Consider the following 25,710-nt stretch of genomic DNA (forward strand, 5'->3'; position numbering starts at 1 on the left):
TGGTGCATATTTAATGTTGAACACCACATACAGAACATCTCACTGTCATAAAAAATGTTTTTGTTAAATGATTTTAATATTTTCACATTTGTCAAATAGATCACAAAACTAAAAGAGAAAAAATGTTTACATTAGTGTCTTGTTTAATTTTATAAATGTGAAATGAGCTTGATTATTTTTTTATTTTAAAAATTACATGAAAATTTTGAATTTTAATGGCATATTGAGTCATATTTACAAAACTACAAACACTGTACAACCATTTTAATACAAAAGACATATAAAGTAAATATAGTGTTATAATGATAGACCACATGTCCTGGGTAGGTGCTCTAACAATCACTAACAATATCACTACTGTAAAACAAACTTTTATCTGTTTGCTCTACTGAATATTGAGTTTGAACTCCTGTGTTGAACACCTGCTTAGTGTTTAACACATTCACACCTGCTTTGCTCGTGTCTGCATATTAACTAGTCTGAGCTTTATGTCAGTGGAGGAAAGAGATGGAAAAGGACACTTTTCCATCTGAAATAGAAATAAAGAAATAAACATTACCCTTAAAAAGAAAAGGTAACAAAGGCTTTTGCAGGTACAAATTTCAGATTTTGTTCAGCAAGAAATAAGAACAGACTGTCTTAAGTAAGATGAGAAATAAGAGTGTTATCTGTTATACAAATATCCATTTGCACAGACGTAAGTAGACATCTGTTGCCCTCTGAGTATCACAGTTTGAAAGGAGCCATACCAGAAAATGATGGGGCACAGAAAGAACACAGAAAGCACTTTTTCGTAATCTTGTAAACATTTTTTCTAAATGCACTTGCTTCTTCAGTGTAACCATTCCATTCATAAGAGCATAAGATGACTATAATGAACAGAATTCAGGACATCCTGAGTGGCATGAAGACACCATCTTGCAAGTCCAGTTTATGCCGTCCATGATATCACCTAGCTCTCTCTCAGCAGGGGTCAGAGTTCATTTTCAAAACCTTGGCAGCTGACAGGAGTTAGTATGTGGCATCTATTGCATTGAAGTTGCTATCCATTTGGTGTCTAAAGGAGAGCCGAGCCTTCTGGGAAAAATATGCTTGAGGACTACCCAGGTTGCTCCCACTGTCGCATTCACTGACTGTCGATGTTGTTGAGCAGGGACGTGGCTTTGGCTCCGCTTTCGGTATCGCAGGTTCTTTAAGAAAGAACATTGGATCATTAGAACCAGGATAGGAAAAATACCAAATTGCCATATATAATATCAGCTGGGGGTTCACTGATGTTTCAAAAAGAAAGCAGATTAGTCTTGTAACCAGTAACGAAATGAATTACGGATCATGTAGTATGATGAAACATATCCCAAGTATTTCACTAATCAGTGTGTCTATATATTCATAATTATTCAAAAGACAAGGCATTGATTAAATGTTTAATATAGTTTGTTATTTAAACAGGAATGTTGGAGGGGCTGAGCTCACTGGATGGATTAAAGCTAGTTTTGTGATAACCAAATTTACTGTTAAATCTAACCTTTATGGAAACTCAAGACTAACTCAGAGTTTGTTATTTTATGAATCTTGCTTCATAGCAAATCCACCCTGGGGTAGTAAACCCTTAGACAAGAAGCATACAGCACTATTAGCAGGATGCCAAAAGAAAACTACACTGTACTATAAACATGCCATAAATTTTCAGTAGGATAACTATTTGAATTACGGTGAGGCCAGAGGCAAAAAGCCAGTGCATTAGCTGTTAGTTCGACTATAGTATATCACCACTAATACAGTTACTTAAATCATGACTTTTCGTTCTACCTTATATATTAGCTCTACCAGATTAACAGTTCTGTTATAAATCATTCTAATTAGTGGGCTGAGACTAAGAGGCAAATCAAACGAAATCATAGTTATATTATGAATATGGCTCTCCTACCTGTTTCAGGAGGACACTCTCTGTCCTTGCATCGCTCTTTGCAGCGTCTGTAGAAGGGAAAGCACAGGAGTACCTTCACACCCATTCCTCCAGGGGACACTATGTGAAAAAAGGCACTGGGTAAGAAAGCTCTCAGAGAAGTGTGAAAGGAGATTAATTTAGGGTGTGCTTTATAAAATTCAGATAAAAGCAGTCACATATTAAAAAGCTCATTTATTTTTGGGAAACAAGGTCATGGTGGTGCACACGAATTTCTGATGTACGCACATTATCCACTCCATAATCCCCCTCTCCATCTCTCAATCTCCACAGTATATCTTACAATGTAAATCTTCCAATACAAACTGTCTGCCATTTCACTTTTTCCTTGATTGTGGAAATATATTAGATTAATATTTGGATTATTTGCTATAAAACAAGATCTCGGTGCCCTGGTAAACAAGCCCAACTGAGCGTATGTAAATCTGGCAACCCTGTCATTAACCACCCTGTCCACTGCTCCTCCTAAACTGAAAATGTTCACTTAGCTAGAATGGGGCCTGTCCCAATGGGTCTCTGCTAGTGCTTGTTGCATGTCCCTTTTTTGACCTTTAGGTTCAATAATAACTCTGTGGAGCTAAATGAGTCAGTTGAGTCTGCCGCCTAACAAGTGTGCAGCATCTAGAAAGGCAAGCAAAATCAATGGAACATTGGCTTATATCTGTCAAATAGTTACATTTTTTTAATCATTGGTCACTTAAAACAGGTAATTAGCGTTGTAGTGGAATTTAAAATGTATGGAGTAGTGAGTAAGGATGTTATGAAGATTGATATTTGCTGAATGGCTGATATACTTGTATGGTGGGCCTCTGTAATGCTTGCCCCTATGGATGAGCTACCACTTTTTAAGAGTGATAATCAAATCTAATCTCATCTCTCCTTGACTACCAAGCTGCCTATCTTTTGCTATGTAAGCCTGTGAATGGCTGTCAACATTCTGCTAAACCCTTGACTGGCATTAGTCTCCAAGGCATGTCATGTTCCCATGGTGGGCCTGCTAATCTTAGTATGATAATCTTCCAGCGTTGGGAGCCGTAATGTCAAATGCCTCGTGATATACAGTAATACAGTGATAGTCATCTGTAATGTGTTTAAACAAGAACCGCAAACCAGTTATACTGGTTTACATTCAATACATGCTCTATTAGATTACATAACTGATGACTCAACCTTCGTGTATCTTTGTCTAATTTACAGAAATGATTTCAGGCTGTCTTCTTAGGATATTAAATGAAAATATTACGAAATATAGACTGTGAGGTATAGAATTGTGACACGATTTGCATGGATGGGATTTTATGTTGTAATTCTGTGGTGTCAATACTCCATCATATATATAAATAATATATATAAATTTTCCTTTCATTTCATTCCATTTCACATATGTGCATACAGTTACAGCATCAGATAAGGGCCTGAGAAAATTACTATCCCAAAGATCTATGCCAGTACAGAACCTTCATGCTACATGAAAAGTCTCTTGTTTTCTCTAAAGCTGGGTAGAGTAATCTTGGTTTATCTAAAAATATACTCTTTCCCTGCAGAGTCTGTTTTTCTCCCTCCCTCCTTCCATCCACCCCATAGCTATTTGGTAAACTCTCATATGCCTGGGAGCTTTCTCACACTACCGATAATCTGGCACATAATGAACTCAATTCATTCTCAGCCCACAAAAATCCATCTGGAACAATGTCAGTTCCTCTTAATCCCAAAGTGGCAATTGTGAATTTACATTTGACTGATGTTCTATGCAAAACCAAAGGGAAAAAAGCATGTCAAAAGCATATTGTGAGTTGTAGAGGAGTATCTGAAGATTCAGGGTTATGTAAGGGACCAATATGCAAACAATGAAAGCATAGGCTTGATATCTTACATGAGTCTTGGAAACTGTTGAACAATGATCACAGTGCACCCTTTCGCATTTACATGCATCTACCTCTGCCTCTGGTGTTTAAGTACATAAAGGACTGCAGAAGTGATATGGATCAGCATGGATCACTGAATTGGAAATCAATAGTTGTGTTACGTGTAGCAAATGAACATAAACGTACTATATATGTATTGTACATTGTGTTACAATCACTATACATCATTAATCACAGCAGTGTATCTTTAGGAATGTAACCTTGAGCAGTCTGTGCTTAGTTAAGGCTTTTACTGCAACCCTGTGTTTGTCATGGGATCAAGTCTGACTCTTGGGGTCACTGGGAGTATATAATATTCAACAGATTTTCTCCAGCAGCTTTTCTACTACTAGAGCTACAAAACAACAGTAAAATTGTACTAAAGTTTTAAATGAATGTTTATTCCCCCATCACCCTTATTGTCAGTGAAAATATTAAGCCCTTCCTTAAGCCCTTAAGTTTCAACTGAAACGCAAAAGCAGCAAAAGCAAAAGGACTAGTTGCAATTCTTCTCTTCGTATTAGCAAAATCTAGCCAACGCACACTCCTCTCTCTCTCTCTCTCTCTCTCTCTCTCGTATCACACCCATTATTCAACACAGACATGTTGTGTACAGTGGTGGGGAATTGTAAGGCCTTGTTCATTCCCTGGCAGTACACAAGAGGGATATATTCCAGAACACATCTGAGAGGGAGTGAAATAAATCACAACTGAGGACATAAAGGCCAAAGTGAGCCAACTCACTTTCAGTTATATTTCTGTAACTTGAGTCTCAGGATGACGTGGGAAAGCCATGGTCCTGTGTTAAGCTGTTTTGCTGCTCAAGTGGTAATTTACCTAACTCTAACTACATATACAAACCGTTTACAAACAAAATGTCTACTTATCTACACAACTTTTCCATGTTATTGAAATAAATGGAGGATCAAGCTACATATCTCAGTCAATATTTGTTCTATTTCTTTTACAGGTTATGTTACCACCAAAGCAGGAATTCAACTTTACATTTTTTTTTTTAAGTTTTTACTTTCAACACATCACCACACCTACTCTCTAACCATTTCTAAGAACACTACGCTCCAGTTCCACTGGTTACACACAGTTCATACTATTGCAAGTTTCCTACTCACATTCTACTTTCTGTTTCTGTATAAATAGGCCAGAGGTTTAGAAACCAAAACAATCATATAGTTAATCATACGAGAAGAATTCATAAAACGCTGTTTGGACCATAGGATGAAAATTAAATTAGAATGAACTTTTTCAGGCTTCTTTTAAATATGAAATTTGCCATTGATGCCATGTAGGGCATTACACTGTATACAGTAGGATTTTCATAGCTATTGCATTGTGCAATGTGGCTTTGTATCTCTTTTGCCCCTTTGGCATCTGGCACTGAGCCCAGCACAGTACTGGTGCTGCTGCCATTTAAATTTTGAATACTTGTTTGGATACGTGTATACTGAATTTGGTCTGTTAGAAGATGGATTTGGTGGCACAGTGGGTAGTGTTACTGCATCACAGCTCCAGGATCCCCGGTTCAATTTTGAGCTGAGGTTACTGTCTGTTTGGAGTTTCACAAGTTCTCCCTGTGTCCACATGGGTTTCCAGTTTCCTACCACCTCCCAAAAACATGCTAGCTGTGTGCGTGTGATTGCCTGCAATGGACTAGCGTCCCATCCTGAGTGTATTATCGCCTCTCGCCCAGTATTCCCGGGAAAGATTCTGGATCTAACACAACCTTGATCAGGGTAATGCAGTTAGTGAAGATGAATATATAAAAGAAGATAGAAAACAAATCTCTGGCTGTCTAGAAGCCTAAACTTGAATCTCCTTGTATACCTGTGCAAACTTACCCAAATGGGTTTGAGGTATATATCTGACCAGTACATACGTAATGTCAAACTTTTACTCCTTTCAACTGTCAGAACCCTTTGCTGGGTCTAAACCCACTTCATCCTCATTACTAGACCCCTTTTTATGATTCAGTTTTACTATGGTTACTGAGTAATTCATAGCACTTACAAAATAATATGCTTTAAGATGAATAACTGAATAATAGCTACTTCTTCAACGGGTTAACCCAATTAAAAACTCTGCAATGTTTTCCTATAACAGAGATGTTAGCAACTATTCTGTTATTAATATTCAGTAGGTTTTGATATGAATGATATCAATTAATCTCATAAGATACTAACTATTCAAAGGACTGTGAAGAACCACCTGCTAAATAGTTGTGTAATGCCTCTCCAAAACCTGTGGAATGGATTGGTATGCAAAACAAGTCACAAGAAGATGAATTGTGCTGGAACAAATGTCTGCACTTTCATGCTCTTTACAGTCTGCACTGGAATATTTGAAAACTTAAGTGGAGCATTAAATTAATAATAACAAATGAGATGAATTGTAAATTGGAGACACTCGAGGCTCTTGGAGTGATTTGCAGCATCTTCTGCTGCCAGCATGACGTGATGCCAAATATCAAGCAAAGATTATATCCTCAAGATTATAATCTCATAGATTGTTAGTTTTTTTTTTTTATTATTTATCAGCTATAGGGAACAACGTGGGCGGAAATGGGTTTGGGTTCAGGCAGCCACATGCAAACGTGTGCAACACGCCTGAAATATAGGATAGAATAAAGGATCAATAGTCATGCAAAAAAGGCACTATGTCCAGTTTAAAGAACAGCAAGGCGATAATCTCATCAGTTACGCGCACGCGGTTCCTGCGCCATGCGCACCAGCACGCGCGTCACTGCTCGCGTGCTGTACGTGACGCACAGAGAGCACGAGCCATCCGCAGTAATGAATGTATACACGGTGATTACATGCAGTTAATGGCCACGAGGTGCGTCATGTAGTTTTGCAGTACTGACGTAATAAAACTCAGCAATTACCCTATAAACTGGAAAATAAATAAATAAAACATTCACAGAATTAATAATCAAACCTTAATAGCCAAGCAACAGCTTTGTTGGGGGCAAAGTCAGTTATATAAATGTGTCAGAGATCAGCAAAACAAGTTCAGAGGAAAGTGGGTCGGCGTCTTGGAAAAGAAAATCAGCTTATCTTATCTTATAAATAGTTCTAAAGCCAAAAAAACAAAACAAACAAACAAACAAATAAAAAAAACCACTATCACCTTATAAAGGAAGCCCTACAAACCCATCTTCATTTCATATTTTGACAAAGACTATGGCTTTGCTTTCTCAGCTACACAAGTCAGATGAGCTGGTTTATTATGGTGTTTAATATTTTTAACCTTGCTGTAACCCAAAGAAACATGTGCATGTATAATGATAAGGTCTCTTGGATAACAGACACTCCCACCATGCCACACCTCCAACACCACTCAGGTAAAGGAATTCACAACATTCTCTTTACACGAGGATTATTATGGGCGATTTAGCACTTTTGTGTATGCAAACTGCCATTTAAATAGCCACTTACCAGTTTTAGTGAGCAGTGACCAGGGAGAGGAATTTGAAGTTTAAAATGTGCGTCACAGCAGAAGTGGCTCCAGCGTCGCGCGGATCTCTGAGCCTCAGCTGAGGGTTTCACCTCTCAGATTACTGTGGTTTCACAGGACAACGAGCAGAGGCGTCAGGAGAAGGTGCCGAGTTGTGTGTGTGTGTGTGTGTGTGTGATCACAGCACTGAGAGCTCTGGCGCTTTTTAAACGGATTTAGAGCGACCTCAGGCTCCCAGCCCTCCTCCTCCTTCTCCTTCTCCTCCTCCTTCTCTCAATGGAGCTCCGAGACTCTGGCAAGTCTCCAAAGTTGAGTGATAAACATTCCCACTTCTAAGAATCGTGTCCTATAATTGTGCTACTACTGATTTTTTTTTTTTTGGCTTATCATTTCTTATTATATTGTTGCATGTTTAAAGTTATATATTATATCTAAGTGCAATATGAAACAGCAGAGCAGTGAATGAAAGAAGAGAAAGAAAGAAGCCTCTTGAATTGACTGTGACTGTGGAAAAGCAGGCAAAGCCACTGAATGCTAGGATTACAGGCTTATCAAGTAAACACTGGCTGCTGTGGTAGCTCTTAGTGGATTTTTCCATATAGACACACATCTTGCACCTTGGAAATATATGCTACACCTCTACACAAATTTGTAGAAACTTTCCTCCCTATTTGCTTTACATTTCATATTGGATGCCAGTCCTTCACAGGGCACCATGTATAGACTGTATATACATACACACACACACACACACACACACACACACACAAACTTAGGGTCAAATTAGCATAACCAATCCATCTATGTTTTTAGACATTGGGAGATAACAAGACAACCCTGACATGAACACAGGGAGAACATGCAAACCTCTGCACAGACAGTAACCCGAGTTTAGGATCGAACGTAGGAAACCATGAGCTGTAAAGCGGCTACACTACCTCCCTGCCCCAGCATGCAGCCTCCCTTAAGTTAGTTAACACCAATATTGTAATGTTACACAGTGACTTTGCATAAATCTATTTTTTGAGACATGATTTTGATACTGTACAATTATATATATTGTATACCGAGCTGCTAAAAACCTGCATTTCTGAATTGGGTTTGTGACTTGCACAGTTGAGCTACTCTTCATAATGTAAGAGTGACTGTGGGGTGCTTTGAAAAAAGCGTGTATATGTGCAGTAAACTTACATAACCTGAATAGGCTAAAGCAAATACTCTTAACCTGGAAGTGTCCACTTGGGTATGAGGAATAAACAGAGACAGTCAATTTCGCTGAGTTCCTGAGCGTATGAATAAGAGTTTATTCGCCAACTTTGCCCATGCAAAAACACTTTTACTGAGCATTCAGTGGTTATGTCAGTAATTTAGTTATTGCAATAGCACCATTAATTTGTAGAAAAATCATAAATTGTGATAGTTTTGCATGAGCTTTTGTGAACTTATGTACAGAATTTACAAACTGACCCTGTATTCTCATTCACATTGTTATCCTGGCCAGTCTGTCAGGAACATTGCCAATGGATTTAGTCCAGAATTTTATGGAGTTGATTTCTAAAGGAGAAACAGATTAGAATGCAGACCAGCATGCCTGCTCTGGAGCTCAGTCCAGGTTCTCTCATGGTGCCAGCCATGCTAAGGGTCCTGGTTTATTTTTAAATATTAGTTTCTTGGTATAATAGGACAAATTTGGACTTGATCTTTAACAAGTTCTGAAGTATTCCTTTCATTTGGCCTAAGAACAGCATAACAGCAGCAAATTTACTGTATTTTTTAAAAAAAAATTGTGTATATCTTAGCAGATGTCGAGATAATAGAAATACAAGCTTATATGTGTAGCATCAGAAGTACTGAACAAACTCTATATATTTTATTGAGGCCGTAGAAGTTCTGAGAAACAATTAATATAAATTCTCTCTCTTTGCCTATTCCGATGTCCACTTTCAAGATACGCCCTTTTTTCTTCCTTTTCCTCACTGAACTTCTTCCTGATCTTCCACCAATCTCTCTTTTATTGCTCTCTTCTATCAGTTTAATTCAAACCTCAGTGAAAGAGGGATGTGGTTTAGACAGTTCTGGAGGCATGAAGTGAGACACTATCTCTCAGTTATACGCAAGTGAGTAGTCAATCATTAACGAAGAACTGTGGGCAGTTGATAAGGTGCAGGCGAGACCAGTAGCTGCCATTTAGGGGTCAGTCCTGAAAAATAACTGACCTCAGATCAGTGTAAAGCATTAGCTTTCAGAAACATTTTTGGTTTGGTCTTGTTTGATCAGCGTTCATCACATGCTTGGTTGTTTGAATACTGAATATGGAATAGCAACAATTATGCAAATCCTTGTTTGATACTTTAAAGGCTGTGCTGTCTCAAGGCAATTCATTATCAGTGTGTCATGATGAAAGAATGACATTCAAATGTGCAATATGCTGTACAGTATGATTTATCATCCACTTCTAATTAAAAAACTGCAGGGACACAATACAATTCCTATTTATCACAGAGGGTATTAACTACATATTATGATACAAACATACATACATTATGTACAAAGAAAGTTTAAGTTGTTCCAAATCTCTGTTTTAAAAAGCTTTATCCATGCCAAGAAGGATTTTTATACTACAGTATATGTCATCTGTGACAGCCACCTTCAGTGAGTGATGCCAATGTCTGAATATGGAAACACTCTCTCTCACTGATCTCTGAAAGCTTATTGGTCAGCTGTCACTGTAACATAACTCACAGTCCACAAAGGACCAATCAGTCTGTCCAATATTTACCCCGGTGAATCTTTGGCCCTCCTGTTATTCAGCAACTGGCAGCCACTAGAGTCAGATAGCAACAGATAAGAATAGCAACTGCTTAAACATAGGTAGTAATGTTGGCAGTTAGAAGTGATAATGTTGGCAGTGGTAATTAGGAAATGGTACATAGTCATGTGGAAAATTACAGATCTCCTACATATACTTAATTTTAGAATTAGACATAAAAACACTAATATATATAGCTGTATTAATTAAATATATATTCTTATTATTATCAGCCTTGCTCATTATTTCATGCAATAAGCATATGGAAACTGTATTTGTCTGAGATATATCAAGACAACAGAGAGTGTGCATCAGTGGAAAAAAAATGATCTGGCTGTTAACTGTATTTGACAGAAGAAAATTGCATGTTTCTTCCTGCACTTATTAGCGTTGTAAGAAGTGTTTATGCCACCATACATTCCTAAGCCTTAAGGCTGTATTCATACTGAATCTGAGTTCATGCTGAGCTCAGAAACGTACAGCTATTACTGGAACACTCCAGCTCAAGTCACCACAGACCAGTTTTTCAGTTCTCCTACCCCATATTCCCCCTCCTTCCCGTGTCTTGCATTCCCACCCCACTTCCTACTCCTTTAACCCTATCCTTGCTTATTCTTATAAACACCTCTTTCTCTTGATCACAAGTTCTTAATATATATCAGGTTAGAAGACACATGATATAGTTTTTCAGGTCATCTCAGCGACAGTGTTAAAGGACCAGTGCTGGCTTGTCTTTCATTTCACTTCCTGCAAGTCTGTGTTGAATTTTTCCCTGTAAGAGCTTAGCTAACACCAGTGATGTGATGTCTCTTCTGAGGTATTGAGTCACACCTCAAGAAGCTGTGGTTACTGTGTGGTAGGTTTATTTGTGCACTCCCTGTCAAAAATGGACAGTTTTAAGCCAGTGTGTATAAACGACACAAATATATGTTGAGTGTGTATCAAAACAGAATTCTCTAAATAACAGTGTATTTGTTTGGATTGGATTAAGGTTAAAATAATATGTACAGCATAGACACAACATCAGGGATCGTTGTTAATGATTTCCATCAGATTCATTCATGTGTGCTAACTGGTCTGCTCCAGTTCTCTTCTGTTCTTTTCTCTTCTGTTCTGTTCTTGGATTCATTGCAGGGGCTTGTGTATGTTTTGTGCCTGTGCTCTCCATGGGTGGAAAGACTGTGTGTGTGTGTGTGTGTGTGTATTTTATTGGCAAAGTAGTGAGTTTGCATTAGTTCCTTTGAGTGAATACCATTGGCACTGACAATCTTTTTTTTTTTTTCTCTCAACTCGACCCAACATTTCTAAGCTCCCCCTTACCCCCAGCCTGTCACCCTTTACATTTTCTTTGTGGATGTGTGTGATCTGCATGGCAAAAGACAAAAATGTTTTGATTTTTCCTGTTAGCTGTTTCTGCCCTTGTTTTCTATATATGAAAAAGAAACCTTATCTCATGAATAATTGTGGAAATTCAAACAAGTTTGGCCAATGTGGCATAATTTTATACAAATGAAGTTGTACAAAAATGTACGTATGCAAACCCAGACCCTAGCCTAATCTTGATCATCATTACTCTTTCAAACAAATTGATTTATGCAAGTTGTTACAGTTTTGGAATCATGTGGCATATAGCCATATAGACTACAATAATCCAGCTTTCTGACTTTCCATAAGGCTGCTTGAGTCTTATGCCTGATTTGAACCCATAAGATAGAACAAGTGCACTCACAGTCCTCCTCACCAGATATGGCCAAAACGTGCATGGTATGTTTATGTTTATCAGTTGATGGAGCTTATTTAGAGCAGAGCATAGCTAGACAGTATGTCACCACCGTTAAGTCACCATCAGGGATTGTAGCTTCCTTGTAGCTTCCTTTTCCTGTCTGTATTGAAGTCTTTGAGTGCTAAAAAGCATTACTTATCCAGGCATAGTCTGTTAGGATTCATTATGATTACAGGCCCAGTAAGTGTTACTTGTTACTTTGAGCTGACCTAAAAATAGCATTACCTAAGAAAATTCCATCCGTAACAGTAATTCAATTCAATTCAATTCAATTTTATTTGCATAGCGCTTTTAACAATGGACATTGTCATGAAGCAGCTTTACAGAAATATATAAATTCAGGATATAAATTTATGAATTTATCCCTAATGAGAAAGCCAGAAGCAATGATGGCAAGGAAAAACTCCCTGAGACGATACGAGGAAGAAACCTTGAGAGGAACCAGACTCAAAAGGGAACCCATCCTCATCTGGGTGACACCGGAGAGTGTGATTATAAATAATTCTCTTGCCAAAAAGTGAAAATGTGTGATGAAAGTTCATAATAGTTTACACATAAAGTCTATTTTGTTGAAGTTATCAACTGTCCACTGATGGAGACTTGAGTGCAAAACTGTTCGTGGGAATTGCAGTCCTAAAGCTATCAAGGGAATTGTAGTCCTAAAGCTATCAAGGGAATTGTAGTCCTAAGCCATTGTAGCAAAACTGTTCATATCACCTGAAGTCCAAAGCCTTCTTCATGCTGTCTAATAGTAATGATGTGAACATTAATAACACTGAGTACAAGATGATGCTTTCTACAAACACCTTACATTCAAAGTCTCTTCTGAGCTGTTTATACAGCTGTAGATGTCACTTCTGCCACAAGGGTGCCCCGATCCTGCTTTCAAACAGGATCTAGCTCAAACTGGTGAGAAGCGAAAGCACTGCAGCAGAGCAAGATGTTAATGAATGCACTTTTAGTGTGCTGAATATTTTCAGTGATAAAATGTTCCAGTCTGCAGAAATCATGTAAACATTATTGTTGTATAAAAATGGATTCATTTTAACAAGAACACCCACACAATATGTGCACATTTAAGGGTCAAAGGTAAAGCAAATTTTACTACCCAGCCTGAGAGCTTCAAGCTCTATGTAAAGATATTACTCAGGTTTAGTCAATAATTAATACATACTTATGCCATATCAAGTTTAATAATTGATTGTAATAGCAATATAAATAGCACAGTGTACAGTAGATACCTAAGCAATGTTCACATATGCAGTATTGCTTTCAGGTAACTGATAGTAAATGCACTACGAAAAATAGATCCTGTTGTAAATTAAAGATGAAACTGCTGAAAATGTATTTTTATACAGGTATAATTTGATCATGTAGATCACATTAATAAATAGATATGCGTGTGACTGCTATCTATCAGTGAACAAAATATGTTTTATGGAATTTGATTCCTTGATTTTGTCTTGATACTATCTTCCATTCACAATCCTCCATCATCCTGCAAAAGAGGAATAAACATGTTCCATTTAATGTATAAAGGACGATTACTCTACATGGGAACTTCTAATCTGGCTGCTTCTCCTGTGTCCTAAATAAATGCTACTTATTCTGGGAACCACTTAAAAACTTAAAAAATGACTATTAATAATAGTAAATAAACATTGAAACATCTGAAATAAATTTGTACATGGACTTCACTATTTACATTTCTCTTAGAAAGAAATTTCAACCACAATCCTATGTCTTTAAGATATATATATACTATAATAAACCTTGGTCATGACCTAATGACAGCTGTCAATGTTTCATTTATCCATGCTGAGAGTGCACTTAACTAGCTTTTAGCCACTGACACAAAGTGTAAATAATATGCTTATATGCCCTGCCTATCACTGAATGTGTAACCATAAACTAGCTTAGTGTTTAATGTTCAACCTTATATTGATTATTCTGTCACCCTTTTTACCTCACATATCAAATTGCTTATAAATTTATTACTGATAATTAAATCCATTGAGCCATCTACTTCTCCAACTCCCTGACCGACCAATACAGAGCTTTGTTGAAACAAAGAACAAAGAACTTTACTGTAACGTTTACCTCTCTGCTTTCTCGACAGTCTCCACACAGACAACCCATGCAGCCGTTAATGATCTGGATCCCAAGGAGCACGACCTGCAGGACGCCCAGACCTAGTAGGATGGAGAAGAGAACGATGTGCCAGAGGACTGCATTTTCCGGGAAAGCACAGACAGACCACTGAGATTTATCCACCAAGTAGCTGGTATTACTGCAGACAGAGAAAGAGAAAAAGTAGATCATATAAGTTGTGCATTCAGATAATTAAAATTTCAATCAGGATTATTCAGAGCTAAAGCATTCAGTGTACTCAATTTATACACACCAATAAAATATGTCTGTGAAAAGATTTTTTTTTGGTATTTGGCATCAGTAGCACACTCACACATAGATATAAGTACTTAACCAAGAATATAATTAAAACCGTATTTATTTGACTTGAGTCTAGGGCTCAGTTACTCTTGGGGCAGGTTCTCAAAGGGATATTCCCAGGTCCCTGAGTCCAGGCGGCATTTTGGTCCAATAGCCAGTGCTGCAGAGGCCACGCTGGTGTTGTATGTTGCCCCAATTAGACCAAATGCAGAGGAAAACACAGAGCTCAGCATCTACAGACATGTAGATAGTCAGATGTAGATACACATTTGGCTTAATAACATTCTTAATACAATGGTTGTTCTCAAATGGCCTGTGTATTAGTGTAGTTAAATAGTGCTATGCCTAAAACTAAACCTCAGTAACTGTAATTAAATATTTGGGCTGCACTAGTTCTCAAAATTACAGCTTTGCACAAGCTTGCAAATGGAAAAGGTCACACTGAGTTGATTACTGATTTACAAAGATTGATTTGTGGAACATTGTAGGCTACTTACTATTCAAATATCAGTTCACTTTGTTTCAGCTTTCAGAGTTACAATTTTTCCTTTTGTCCAGATCTACAAGAATTGAACTTTTTCCCCCCAATTCAGTAGTTTTACTCACGCGGCAACGATTTCCACAGCAGCCCTTCCCACAGCAACCCTTTCCACCAGCTCTGACAGCCGAGCAGCTTGGACACAGCATCTAATGGACAATGAAATATCATTAAATAAAAATATAAAATGACTTGTACAATGAGAGTTATTATATCTGTTATAAAATAAGTGCTTACACTGTGCTTATGCTTCATGAATAAATGTAGCTAGGTTTATATTGGGTGTTACTGATCAATTGTATATCAGCTGTTTACATTTGATCTTATGACTTCATTATGTTGACATAGAAAAAAACTTAAATTATAACCTTACATAATACACAGTGACTACAAATTAAATTGTTGTTACTTATGCAAGAGCATAATCATCTAACACTGCAAGAGAAATCACAAATCTAAAAAAAAGCATTATTTCTCCAAAATATTGAGAATGAGAGATAATTAAAGAGAGTAAAAACACTAAATACTCTTACAATACATGCAGTAAATGAACAGTGGTTTATATATGCACTTAATTTTGGTTCATAGCTAAGTTAAAATAACTTTTTCTGATACAACCATGGAACAGAAAGAGTCTGCTCTTTACTTACAAACAAGCCTCCACCGAAGAGTCCTCCCATCAGCCAGACCTGTAGGGAGATCTGATCATTTTCCAAAACATTGCCACTGGGGAAGAACAACAGAAGGTTGGCTATCATACACAGAAATGCAGAAGGCAACAGCATCAAACCCACTAAGCGTGCACACTTTCCTGTACAACACATCTTTTTAAATATTTGACTTTTTTCTTTAACCTTGACTGTTAGTTCACCAAATTTAAGACCCTAAAGACAGAACCAAGACGGATAGTGTATAAACTCTAGATAACAGCCGTGCCTCTGTGCCCAATGGTGAATAAAGTCAAACAAAGAGGAGCTGTGTATTAACGAGCCAATGAAGATTAGTGCCCCAGCTAATGAAGGACATACGGTGGTGATCTAAAACTCCTGCGTGACCTTTGATATCTGTTCATATTTACTGATCTACTATCAGCGTTGTTTATGGTTTGTTAACACAAGTGAGTATGTGTGTGTAATAAAAGGCGTATAGCTGCAGTTGATTGTAACTGATATACAGTAGGCTATATGATTTACTGATCACTCCAGGTTTGTGGGAACATGAGTTTCTCTACTGATTACTTCTTATATTTTCCTGTAAAAGCTGCACCTAGACCAATTCCAATGAAAGTATTTTCTCCCATATGGAAACCAAGTACAATTTTCCATCATCTACAAACAATAAAAATAGTAAACTGTCTATGGGACTATACTTATGTACTGTATATAGTAATATATTGGTGTTAGTTATAGATAGTAATATAGATAGTATAGATTAAATAGTAATGGTAAATAAAAAGTATAAATAAAGTAAATATTGAATTTCTACATAATTTTATATGGGCTTCTACATAGATTCTTGTTGCATAGAGTAAGGGAGAAAATGTTATTTTCATTGAAGAAAAGAATAGATATTTATTACTTGAGGACAGATAGCGAGCCTCTCTGTGGCTAAAGATAGAAGATAAGCCACAGTCCAAGTTTTAGATATAGTTTTATTATTAGCAATTAGGAATTATTTATTTACTTAAGCTTTGAACTTGTCCTCCCCCCTCCCCTTGACTTTTTCCGAATAATTTACAGCCAGAGGAGTGTTTTTTTTTATGGTTGCTGCTGTTTAAGACAAGCTTGTAATTCACCTTGTGGAGGTAAGAGGTTTTTCTTTTGTAAAATATTCACATTAAAGTGCGTTTAATCTGCACATTCTAATGAAAAACAATACACAATCATTTGCCTGACTGATCATGGGGTTTTTAGTATGATTTTCTTCATACATAGTCCAAGGCTAATTTGCAAAGTATGATCATGTCGGTGCCTAGTTAACACCCTATGGAGTAGGCCTACTTGGCCCAATGCAGTTGATGATCAAGTTGGGACAAGGTTGGTGTAGATGAATAAATATGTCCCCACAGTGTAACTTAAGTTTTCATAAAGAATGCCTATATTAAATATTGGTGTAAAAAGAAAGGTGAAAAGTTGGCCCTGCCCCATATGGCACCCTAAGCCCTGCGGTCACCCTCCAAGTCCACACACTGTCTATGATTCGCGAGTTTCCAAGGACTTGGGTTAGTAAAAGCAAGTGTTTGGGACACCCCTCAAGACTCCATTACGTTCAGAGATTAATGAAGTTCATTATTATTTCATCAATTCTTTCAATAAATTAGAAATTTTCAGACAGATGACCTATCTGGAGAAATAGTAGCACAGGTAGCTCCTTGGTTAAGACACTGGACTTCTGATTGGAAGGTTGTATACTGCTCAGTTGTGTGCATGAGATTGTTGCTCTGGATAAGGGCTTCTGCCAAATGCTGTAAATGAAATCATCTGAGTGCATGCAGTGGCTTCGTTAAAAAAAACAAATCATGTTTATGCTACAGACATTAATTAGGTAATTATCATAAGTTAGGTAATTGATTGCACTCAGTTTACTGGGTTTGTTTTACATTGTAGTTGCATCAAGTAAAATTTGTAACCTTGCTACTACTTAATGACATGCTAAATTAATAACAAAAGACACTATAGGATTTTATTTGAATATACACTATATGGTCAAAAATTGTGGACACCTTGCCCAAACTGTTACCATAAAGTTGGAATTTACAATTACAGTTTCCCTTCACTGGACCTAAGGGGCAGAACTCGAGTGTCCCTCACAGAACCCTGACCTCGACCCCACTGAACACCTTTGGGATGAACTGGAACACAGACTGTGCCCCAAGCTTTCTCACCCAACATTAGTGCCTGACCTCACTAATGCTCTTGTGGCTGAATGAGCACAAATCCCAAAATCTAGTGGAAAGCCTTCCCAGAAGAGTTGGTTATAATAACAACAAAGGGGGATTAAATCTGGAATGAGATGTTCAAGAAAGCCTGTATGAGTGTGATGGTCAGGTGTCACAAACTTTTGGCCATAAAGTTGAGAAATAGAAATGAGAAATCACCACATGTAATCGATGACCACGAGACTGCAAGTGCACCATTTAGGATGGGGCAGTATAAATTGACATGCATTACCACTGACTATCGGCATGCGCTTATTTCCAGGGGTTTCAGGACAGCGTAACAGATACTGCGTCATCAGGCAGGCATGGCCAATTTGAGAATCTGCAATAGGTCAACAATCATGTGCAGTTTGGGAAGAAAAGCCATTTGCTGCAGATAGTTGTCTGTAAGTGATCGCAGGGGTTTCGTGCCAAATACTCTTTCCATTGGTTGTGCTATACCTTCAGATACCTTTCCGTGATCGCAGGGATTCCGTGCCAAATACCCTTTTACATTCATACTGCTATTACTTCAGATACCTGTCCGTGATTGCAGGGGTTTCATGTTTGAAAAATACTGTTTAGTTATGAAATGCTTGTTTCACTTAAATATGCTCAGTCTTACTGACTTTACATCAATTCTATCACGTGTCCTATCATGCAAGACTAAAAATCTGCAGTGAAACCTCAGTTCTTTTTAACCTCAGTATTGTTTCCACTCCTGTTTCCCCATTATAAAAAACAAACTCATAATTATCCAAGCTTTCATACTCAACTTTATTTACACAGAAAGAGCAAAGTTGACAGTTTGAAGAACCAGGTGATTCAGGATTTACAGGACCTTCTCATTTACAATCTCCCACAATATCACCTTTCTGAAGAGTGGAATGTCACACTACAGAGAAAGAGAGACAGATGAATCACCATAACAGCATAATAAATAATATGTTTGAGAATTAAAAATGTGTGACAAAAGAACAGGAATATTGTAGCTTGGTCATGTACCTGTCTGAAAGTGATTGGCTTTCCTTCAGAAAGGAAGTCTGCATATTTACAGGCAAAAATGCCACAGTCATTGCCATTCGCCTGTTTGGGAATTGCCTAGACACACCCAATTTCAAGCAAAGTATTCTGCGCATGTTCGGTGGCCTGTAATTTTTTTTGGAAGGGGCATCTACGCCACACTTCCAGAAACGCCCATTCTATGTCACGGTACTGAAACCCCTGAAATTTAGTGAATGCCACAGATTATCACTGTTAATTCTGGGATTTTTTCCTCTCTGCAATATCTCCTTTGGCCACCGAGAGTTAAATTAGCCTGCATAATGAGAACTATTCAGTTGTCCCAGTAGCCCCTCCAGCTTCGGTGCAAAATTTAGTTTATTTATTATATAATTATGTACATATTATGCAAAGATTATAATAATTAATGGTGGTGTTACAGCATATGAAACTACAGTGTTGCTTGTCTGAAATGTCACACAATTTTCCACATAAAGCACAAAGAGAAGCTTTTCATGCCTAAGAGAAGCTTTTCTGCTTGCCCTAAGGGACCAGGGAACATGGTCTGTAAGCTGCAGGCGGATGCCACTCAGTTTTGTTTTCTATTAATGTGTGTGTGTTTTTTTTTTAATCGCTGTCCAGACAAATGCTTCTTGTGTAAACTCTTGGATAGTTTTTTTGTATTTGTTTTTTTTTCACTAAAAACAGTTACACTATTACAGTATTGGTCTAATTTATTTTCCGTCCATCAGATATTCGTGATATTTGCCGTCCTTGTGTGTTGTGTAGTGAAGGATGTCCCTCCTCATTGTTTGTTATCTAAAGTATCACTCGTCGGCCTTTTGGCTATGATCAAGTGTAGTTTCTTTCTTGGTCTTAGAGTCAAGACGGTGACACCTGGCAGGCCTGAGTGGTAAGGCTTAGGCACTGCACTGCTCAGATGCAGTAGCGGATGTCAAGAAGCATTTCAGATGGGACTGTGTCATTCTTCAGATCCTGCGGGATTTCTGCAAGGTTGCTGCCTATAGGATCTTCTGTTTGCAGGACTTTGTCTCGACTGGTTTCCTGGATATGACCCTCGCTTCTTTCTCGGATTGTTCTGCTGTTTTCAACCAGTGCTCCTGACAACTGGTCTCTGCTTCATGCCCCTTTTCACTATGCATGAGGTCCCAGTGACAGTGCAAATCTACAACCCCTTTCTGGTGGACGACAACATCAGGGCAGCTCCTGGGGGTTTGCTCCACCACCTGGGAATCTTCTCAATCAGTCCTCACTGGGGTTTCCTCCACTACCCTGGCCAGCCTCTCTACTGCCAGGAATGTAGACTGATAGGCCACATCAAGGAGGCCTGCAACGGGAGGAGGTGCTGTCTATGTGGAGCAAAGGACCTCGCTGTGGAGGAGTATGGGGCACTGAAGACCTTCAGCCTCTGCTGGAGTGAGGAACACCTCTTCTGCCATTGCCCCTCATGGAGAGGCACCTATGCTATCCTCTTCTTGGAGGATTTTGAGGCTTCAGGGGGAGTTGGGGGGGGGGGGGGGGGGGGGGGGTAATGTAGACATAGAGGCAGAGAAGACGCTGATTTAACTTTTATGAGAAAAAGTCTTGGATGTAACAATGAGTTTTCCCTTTTTGTTCAATTTACCTTTAGAGAGAAAACACAATGTCATTGATTTTTTTTTCTTTTTTTTTTCTCCTGTCCTTTTGTGGTTGATTTCATAGATAGCACATAACAGTAGAAATGACTTTTCACACATTAAAATCAGGGGAGCGCATGAATGCAGTCCCCCAATATCAGAAACTGCAGTCGAGATTCCCACATTTGTGGGAATTTGGAGGAGTCAGCACAACCGGAGTACAATGGCTGAGCCTCACTCTAGGTGAACCACTTACTTGATCATATTACATGGAGGTTACTGCCAGGTAAGTACAAGTTGAAGACTGTGGAGTGCCACCACCACCACACACACTCTTTACCATCATGGTGAGTGAAGGACAATTGACTCTGGCCATTTAAATTTCCATTTAAAAGTGTTTCAAGCCACACCCCCATGGAGACATGTCAGAGTCCAGCATGACTACTTTTTCACTTTAGATACTTTTTATATGCTGTGTATATATTTAAAATAATAAAACATGTCATGATTGTGCAGCCTTTAGCCTATGGACGCTGTGGTAGCCCTTTTGCTTCAATATGAGGAAGGAAAATAAACATAAATATACCGGTTATTCACTGTCCCACTGTGTCACGTCACGTCTTCAGGTGAACGGTTTTGTAATTAGAGCTGTCAGATAAATTACAGACTACAGATTACAGACAACCAGTCGGGTGTATTAGCGCCCTCTTCATGACAGTTTGGCAAAAATGTGTAAGCAAAACGCAGCTATGCCCCTGCTATGGTGGAGTATGGAGCAGATTTCCTCATCTTGCTCTTGTGTCTTATTATATATAATCCTGTAGAGCAATGTGAGTTCCAAACTGAGCGGCGTTTATACAGGAAACTAATCAATGCAGTTAGTAAATGGGAGAGTTCACTTAGCTGGCTGAGAAGGGGGTATGGTAGTCAGCAGGGGATTCTGGTAGCTCTCTAACAGGGTTTATTCCATTAATAAACAGCTAAATGTAAATTCACCTGGTCATAACTGATGATTGAATACTGTTGTTGCAAAAACATTTAAATTGAAGGGCGCTGTTGCTCTTTCTCCTACCAGTAGAAAGTACAGAAACACAATTGAGACGCAGTCCATGTTGGTTATCTGATGTCTTGATGCGACGTGTCTGGTGTGAAATCGGGGTAACATTTCATACCTCATTACACACACATTGACTTGTAAATACCACACTCACTACAAACTGCTTCTAATGAATAATACTTACATTACACTTAAAGCAACAGTTTTGAGAAGGAACTGCCACAATAGGCCCAATAGATTATTCTGAGATTTATTAGTAGTCAAGGTCAACAAAAATGCTCAACCTGGTGATGGATATTCATCTACAATCATAATATTCAAATGCAGAAAATGCTTACATTCATTCATATTTATTAGTAGTCAAGGTCAACAGAAATGCTCAACCTGGTGATGGATATTCATCTACAATCATAATATTCAAATGCAGAAAACGCTTACTTTCATTCATATTTACATGTTGAAATTAATTAAATGGGACTTTTATTGCACTTGTATTTAATCTAACCTGCCTGCTGCAAGAACACCAATCTCATATTCAATTTCTTGCTACTAACTACTATTTTCAATTTCTTTGGGTTTTGTTGATTCGCTGTCCTTGAATAGGGTGCACAGAATTTGTAGGACTCGGTTGTGGTGTTTGGCTGGAAAGTGCCCATCTGAAGTACCAGGCAGAAAGATTTCTTTCTGCAGGTGTTTATTTTACACTATGGAGGCTGTATACCTAGCAGAATGTTTTGTATATGCTGTTTTAATAGTGTTTGTACAGTTCCTGTTTAGTAGTAGCAGGTGCTCCAATTTTTATGACAGTTCCATCTTTTGAATGTTATTCCTCTTAAGCCACTGTAATTCTGTTTGTTCTAGTCATGCTATTCATGCATCTAATTCAAATTCATCCTAAATGGTTAACATGAGTAAGCAAAGCTGAAATAAACTTTATTAAACCATAGCAGTTTAGCCAGGCAGGAAACAAGCAAGACATACATTAAACCTGCTATTAAGCCTACACGAGCAGTTAAACTTTATGACATTGCAGAAATATTTTTATCTAACTAGTGTACTAATGCCAAAGCTCCCCTTCATCAACCCTCACCAAGTCTGTTTAATTACTGCTGGATGGTAAAGACATGGCACCATGTGAAAGTAAGAGTGGGCACAGAGCAAATGTGATTTATATCATTGTAGTTCAAGTACTGCATGTGTTGTTCGTTTATTTAGAAAATGCTCTAAGATTTATTTTTATAGTACGGATGAGATTGTATCCTTCTGATAGGTCAGATTTGTGAGCTCATTAGCATTTCCTCCTCCTCTTTGTGAGTGCACATTGTTTTAAAGATGATTTTTTTTTCCTCTGTGTTTTTTTTATTGGCTTTCTTTGAAGTTTTGTTGAGTTAAATATACGATAACAATGTGGTTTATATATTTGATGAACTATTTAGTAAATAAAGCAGTATCTGCAGTCCTCGTGTGTTGTGTTGTGAAGGATGTCCCACCTCGCTGATTGTGAGCTAAGGCATTGTTTCTTGGCGTTTTGGTTAAGATTAAATGTAGTATTTATTCATATTAGTTTAATATCTGACATTTTTTCCATTTATGGAGTATATGTTAAATAGATTTTTGGAACAGGGAGATGGGCTAGAGGCTTACTGTATCCACCCCATACATCAACTCGGTATTGCAGTACTTCAGTGAACAGTGCACACCCTTTATACAGTGAAAGTGAGTTTTAAAGAAATGTGGATCTTAAAGGCGGTGTATTGTTGTAGGAAATCAGTTTTAGTGTTGAGGAATTGTAATCAGATCAACCGTTTTCTTTGGTTTATGCTTGTCATGTGTATGACATTAAGGATGCAGAGTGAGCTCTCCTTGTGTTTTATTTCCCGAAGTGGTTGGTTATTATTTCATGTCGATATTTAATGTATTGATGAGAAAACCTAGTGAAGGATCAGACTCCCTTCTCCTGGATCGACTGAACTGAGTGATCGAGTCAGACTAAAAGAAGAAAGAAACTACTTCTGGGATAGTGTAGCTCTCAGGACCATTGCATCATGGGAAATGTCATATTATTATTTTCTTGAAAAAACGACCACAAGGAACGCACTATTCATTAGCAGCAGTGTGTAGATTGTGTGTTTTAGATATGGATGTGTGTGTAATGAGTGAGTAAATGTCACTCACCATGATGGTAACGAGTGTGTGTTGGTGGTGGCACTCTGCAGTCCATCTTACATTCATTCTTACCTAGCAGATGTGATACCATGATCAAGAGGGTGGTTCACCCAGAACAAGACTCACCTATTATACTCTGGTGTACTTTTCTTTCTTTCTTTTTTTTTTTTTTGAACAGGTTTCTATGGAGCTGGGAAGATTATCCACGCAAACAATTGTGAGGATTCTTCAGATTACTAAACTAATGCTTGTGTTCTAACTGTTGGAACGCTTGATGTTATTATTGAACATGTTTAGGTTAGTGTAGCTATTAATTTAAATTAAATTCAAATTATTTTAAATGTTCTATGTAGTGGGTGGTATAAGAATGAAAGCTTTGGAACCTTTTGTGTTTGAGCAGAGTGTACAGATGAGGGTGTATGAGAGAAGGACAGGCTAAAAGACTCTAGTGCTGCTGCAACTGTCTTTTTAGGTAGAGATGAATTCCCACTGGTACAACTATCATTAGGCAGTCAAACAGCATTGTGGGCAATGTAGGAAACTGTTAGCCAGAGTGAAAATGTACCTCATTAATGAAAGAATTTTAAACAAACAAACAAAAAAACCCTCAGAATTTAATCATAAAAACAATTGGAGTGCTAGTAGAGCCATTTGGATTTTCCTTTAAGGGTCACATTCATTTTCTGAAACTATTCCATAGTAGTTATATAGGGGATGCAGGTAACAAGGTATAAATATTAAAACATTAAATAAAGCACAAATATGCCATTAATGTTGCTAAGTAACTGCTTTATAGACCTTACACGGACACTTTAACAGATATGAATTAATATCTAAATGTTTATTATCTTTTATAAGTTGAAGGTAATGAGAGATTGGTCATCCTCTGGAGGTCTGTAGGTACACAGAGGGGTTGAAATGGCAGCTGCGGGTCTGACGAAAAGATACTGCTGTAGAATGCTGTAGACAGCCTGGTATTTGGTGTGTGTGGGTTCATGTCACTCAGTAGACTGGCAGGTGTGTTATGATGGGCTAGAGGCTGTGCAGTTTTCTTCAGAGCATGAAGTGGTTTGACACTTGGCAGGATGCAGTATTTTTCCTGCATACTCAGACACCCACTAAGACTATATTGCAATACCCACTGATGAACCTTATTTTAAAGTGAGAATAATCAGTATATAGTGAGACTGTATTGATTAGCCATTTAAAATTTTCTTTAGCTTTGGGATAAGTCTGTTCAGATACCAGTCACATTAGACTGTCCATTTGTTTATATAGAATTGCCCCAGAATATTACTATACACGTACTAGCTCACCAGAATGCTACTGGAATAACTAAATATTAAGACAGTCCACCAACATTATGAACTCGCATTTACACGTCTCAAACTATTTAGTGCTGGTCATCATGGTTTTTGCAGGGACTGATTTTTCTGTTACAGAAGAGAATGCATTGACCATAAAGTGGTAGTTTGATCATATTAATCAATGCAAAATTTACAGTGAATAATCAAACATCTGATCAAAAAGTTAACACTTAAGAAGAGTCAAAAGAGTAAATTGTAAGATGTGCAGCTCATAGTACTGCAAAATGATGGTGAAAGAGCTACTATGTATGCTCACTGTCCATTTTAATAGGAACACCTGTACACCTGCTAATTTATGCAGTTATTCAGCCAATCACGTGGCAGCAGCACAGTGCCTAAAATCATGCAGATACAGGTCAAGAGCTTCAGTTAGTGTTCACATCAAACATCAGAATGTGGAAAAAGTGTGATCTTTGTGCCATGGTTGTTGGTGCCAGATGGGCTGGTTTGAGTATTTCAGAAACTGCTGATCTGGGAATTTCACATACAACCATCTCTAGAGTTTACACAGTTTTAATGTAATGATAGTAACTGCACCTGTCTAAACATTTGCCTCCTAGTGGATCAAATTTGCTATTGCAATCTGTGTTGTTTTCGCATGCCAGCATGAAAGCACATTGAAAAAAAAAGAAAAAAAAAAAC

The 25,710-nt window shown here is 37.9% G+C and overlaps 1 protein-coding gene, 2 long non-coding RNA genes and 2 other non-coding genes across 5 annotated transcripts; 2 read left to right on the plus strand and 3 right to left on the minus strand.

The window, feature by feature from the left end:
- Positions 1–55: 55 nt before the first annotated feature.
- On the minus strand, positions 56–7,507 carry LOC113540618 (uncharacterized). Its single transcript, XR_003404051.3, has 3 exons — positions 7,323–7,507; positions 1,928–2,026; positions 56–1,190 (listed from the first exon to the last, which is right to left on the minus strand). It is a non-coding gene; the product is annotated as an uncharacterized LOC113540618 (long non-coding RNA).
- A 24-nt stretch (positions 7,508–7,531) lies between these two features.
- LOC117597082 (uncharacterized) lies at positions 7,532–15,165 on the plus strand. Its single transcript, XR_008301632.1, has 2 exons — positions 7,532–7,649; positions 14,053–15,165. It is a non-coding gene; the product is annotated as an uncharacterized LOC117597082 (long non-coding RNA).
- On the minus strand, positions 13,108–15,946 carry tm4sf5 (transmembrane 4 L six family member 5). The gene is made up of 5 exons (XM_026936178.3): positions 15,573–15,946; positions 14,991–15,071; positions 14,472–14,617; positions 14,034–14,223; positions 13,108–13,431 (listed from the first exon to the last, which is right to left on the minus strand). Exons 1-5 carry the CDS (start codon positions 15,744–15,746, stop codon positions 13,414–13,416), a joined length of 609 nt encoding a protein of 202 aa, XP_026791979.1. The 5' UTR covers positions 15,747–15,946; the 3' UTR covers positions 13,108–13,413.
- A 4,658-nt stretch (positions 15,947–20,604) lies between these two features.
- LOC128318249 (U1 spliceosomal RNA) lies at positions 20,605–20,772 on the minus strand. Its single transcript, XR_008301723.1, has one exon. It is a non-coding gene; the product is annotated as a U1 spliceosomal RNA (small nuclear RNA).
- A 2,275-nt stretch (positions 20,773–23,047) lies between these two features.
- Positions 23,048–23,238, plus strand: LOC128318230 (U2 spliceosomal RNA). The gene has a single exon (XR_008301706.1). It is a non-coding gene; the product is annotated as a U2 spliceosomal RNA (small nuclear RNA).
- The last annotated feature ends 2,472 nt before the right edge of the window (positions 23,239–25,710 follow it).

This window comes from Pangasianodon hypophthalmus, chromosome 4 (assembly GCF_027358585.1).
Source record: "Pangasianodon hypophthalmus isolate fPanHyp1 chromosome 4, fPanHyp1.pri, whole genome shotgun sequence".
In the NCBI taxonomy this organism is placed as follows: Eukaryota; Metazoa; Chordata; class Actinopteri; order Siluriformes; family Pangasiidae; genus Pangasianodon; species Pangasianodon hypophthalmus.

Coding starts and splice junctions, on each gene's coding strand:
- tm4sf5 (XM_026936178.3), bottom strand. CDS start 15,746: ATGTGTTGTACAGGAAAGTGTGCACGCTTAGTGGGTTTGATGCTGTTG. Junction 15,072..15,572: donor TCTTCGGTGGAGGCTTGTTT/GTAAGTAAAGAG, acceptor ATTGTCCATTAG/ATGCTGTGTCCAAGCTGCTC. Junction 14,224..14,471: donor TTTGAGAACCTGCCCCAAGA/GTAACTGAGCCC, acceptor CTCTGTCTGCAG/TAATACCAGCTACTTGGTGG.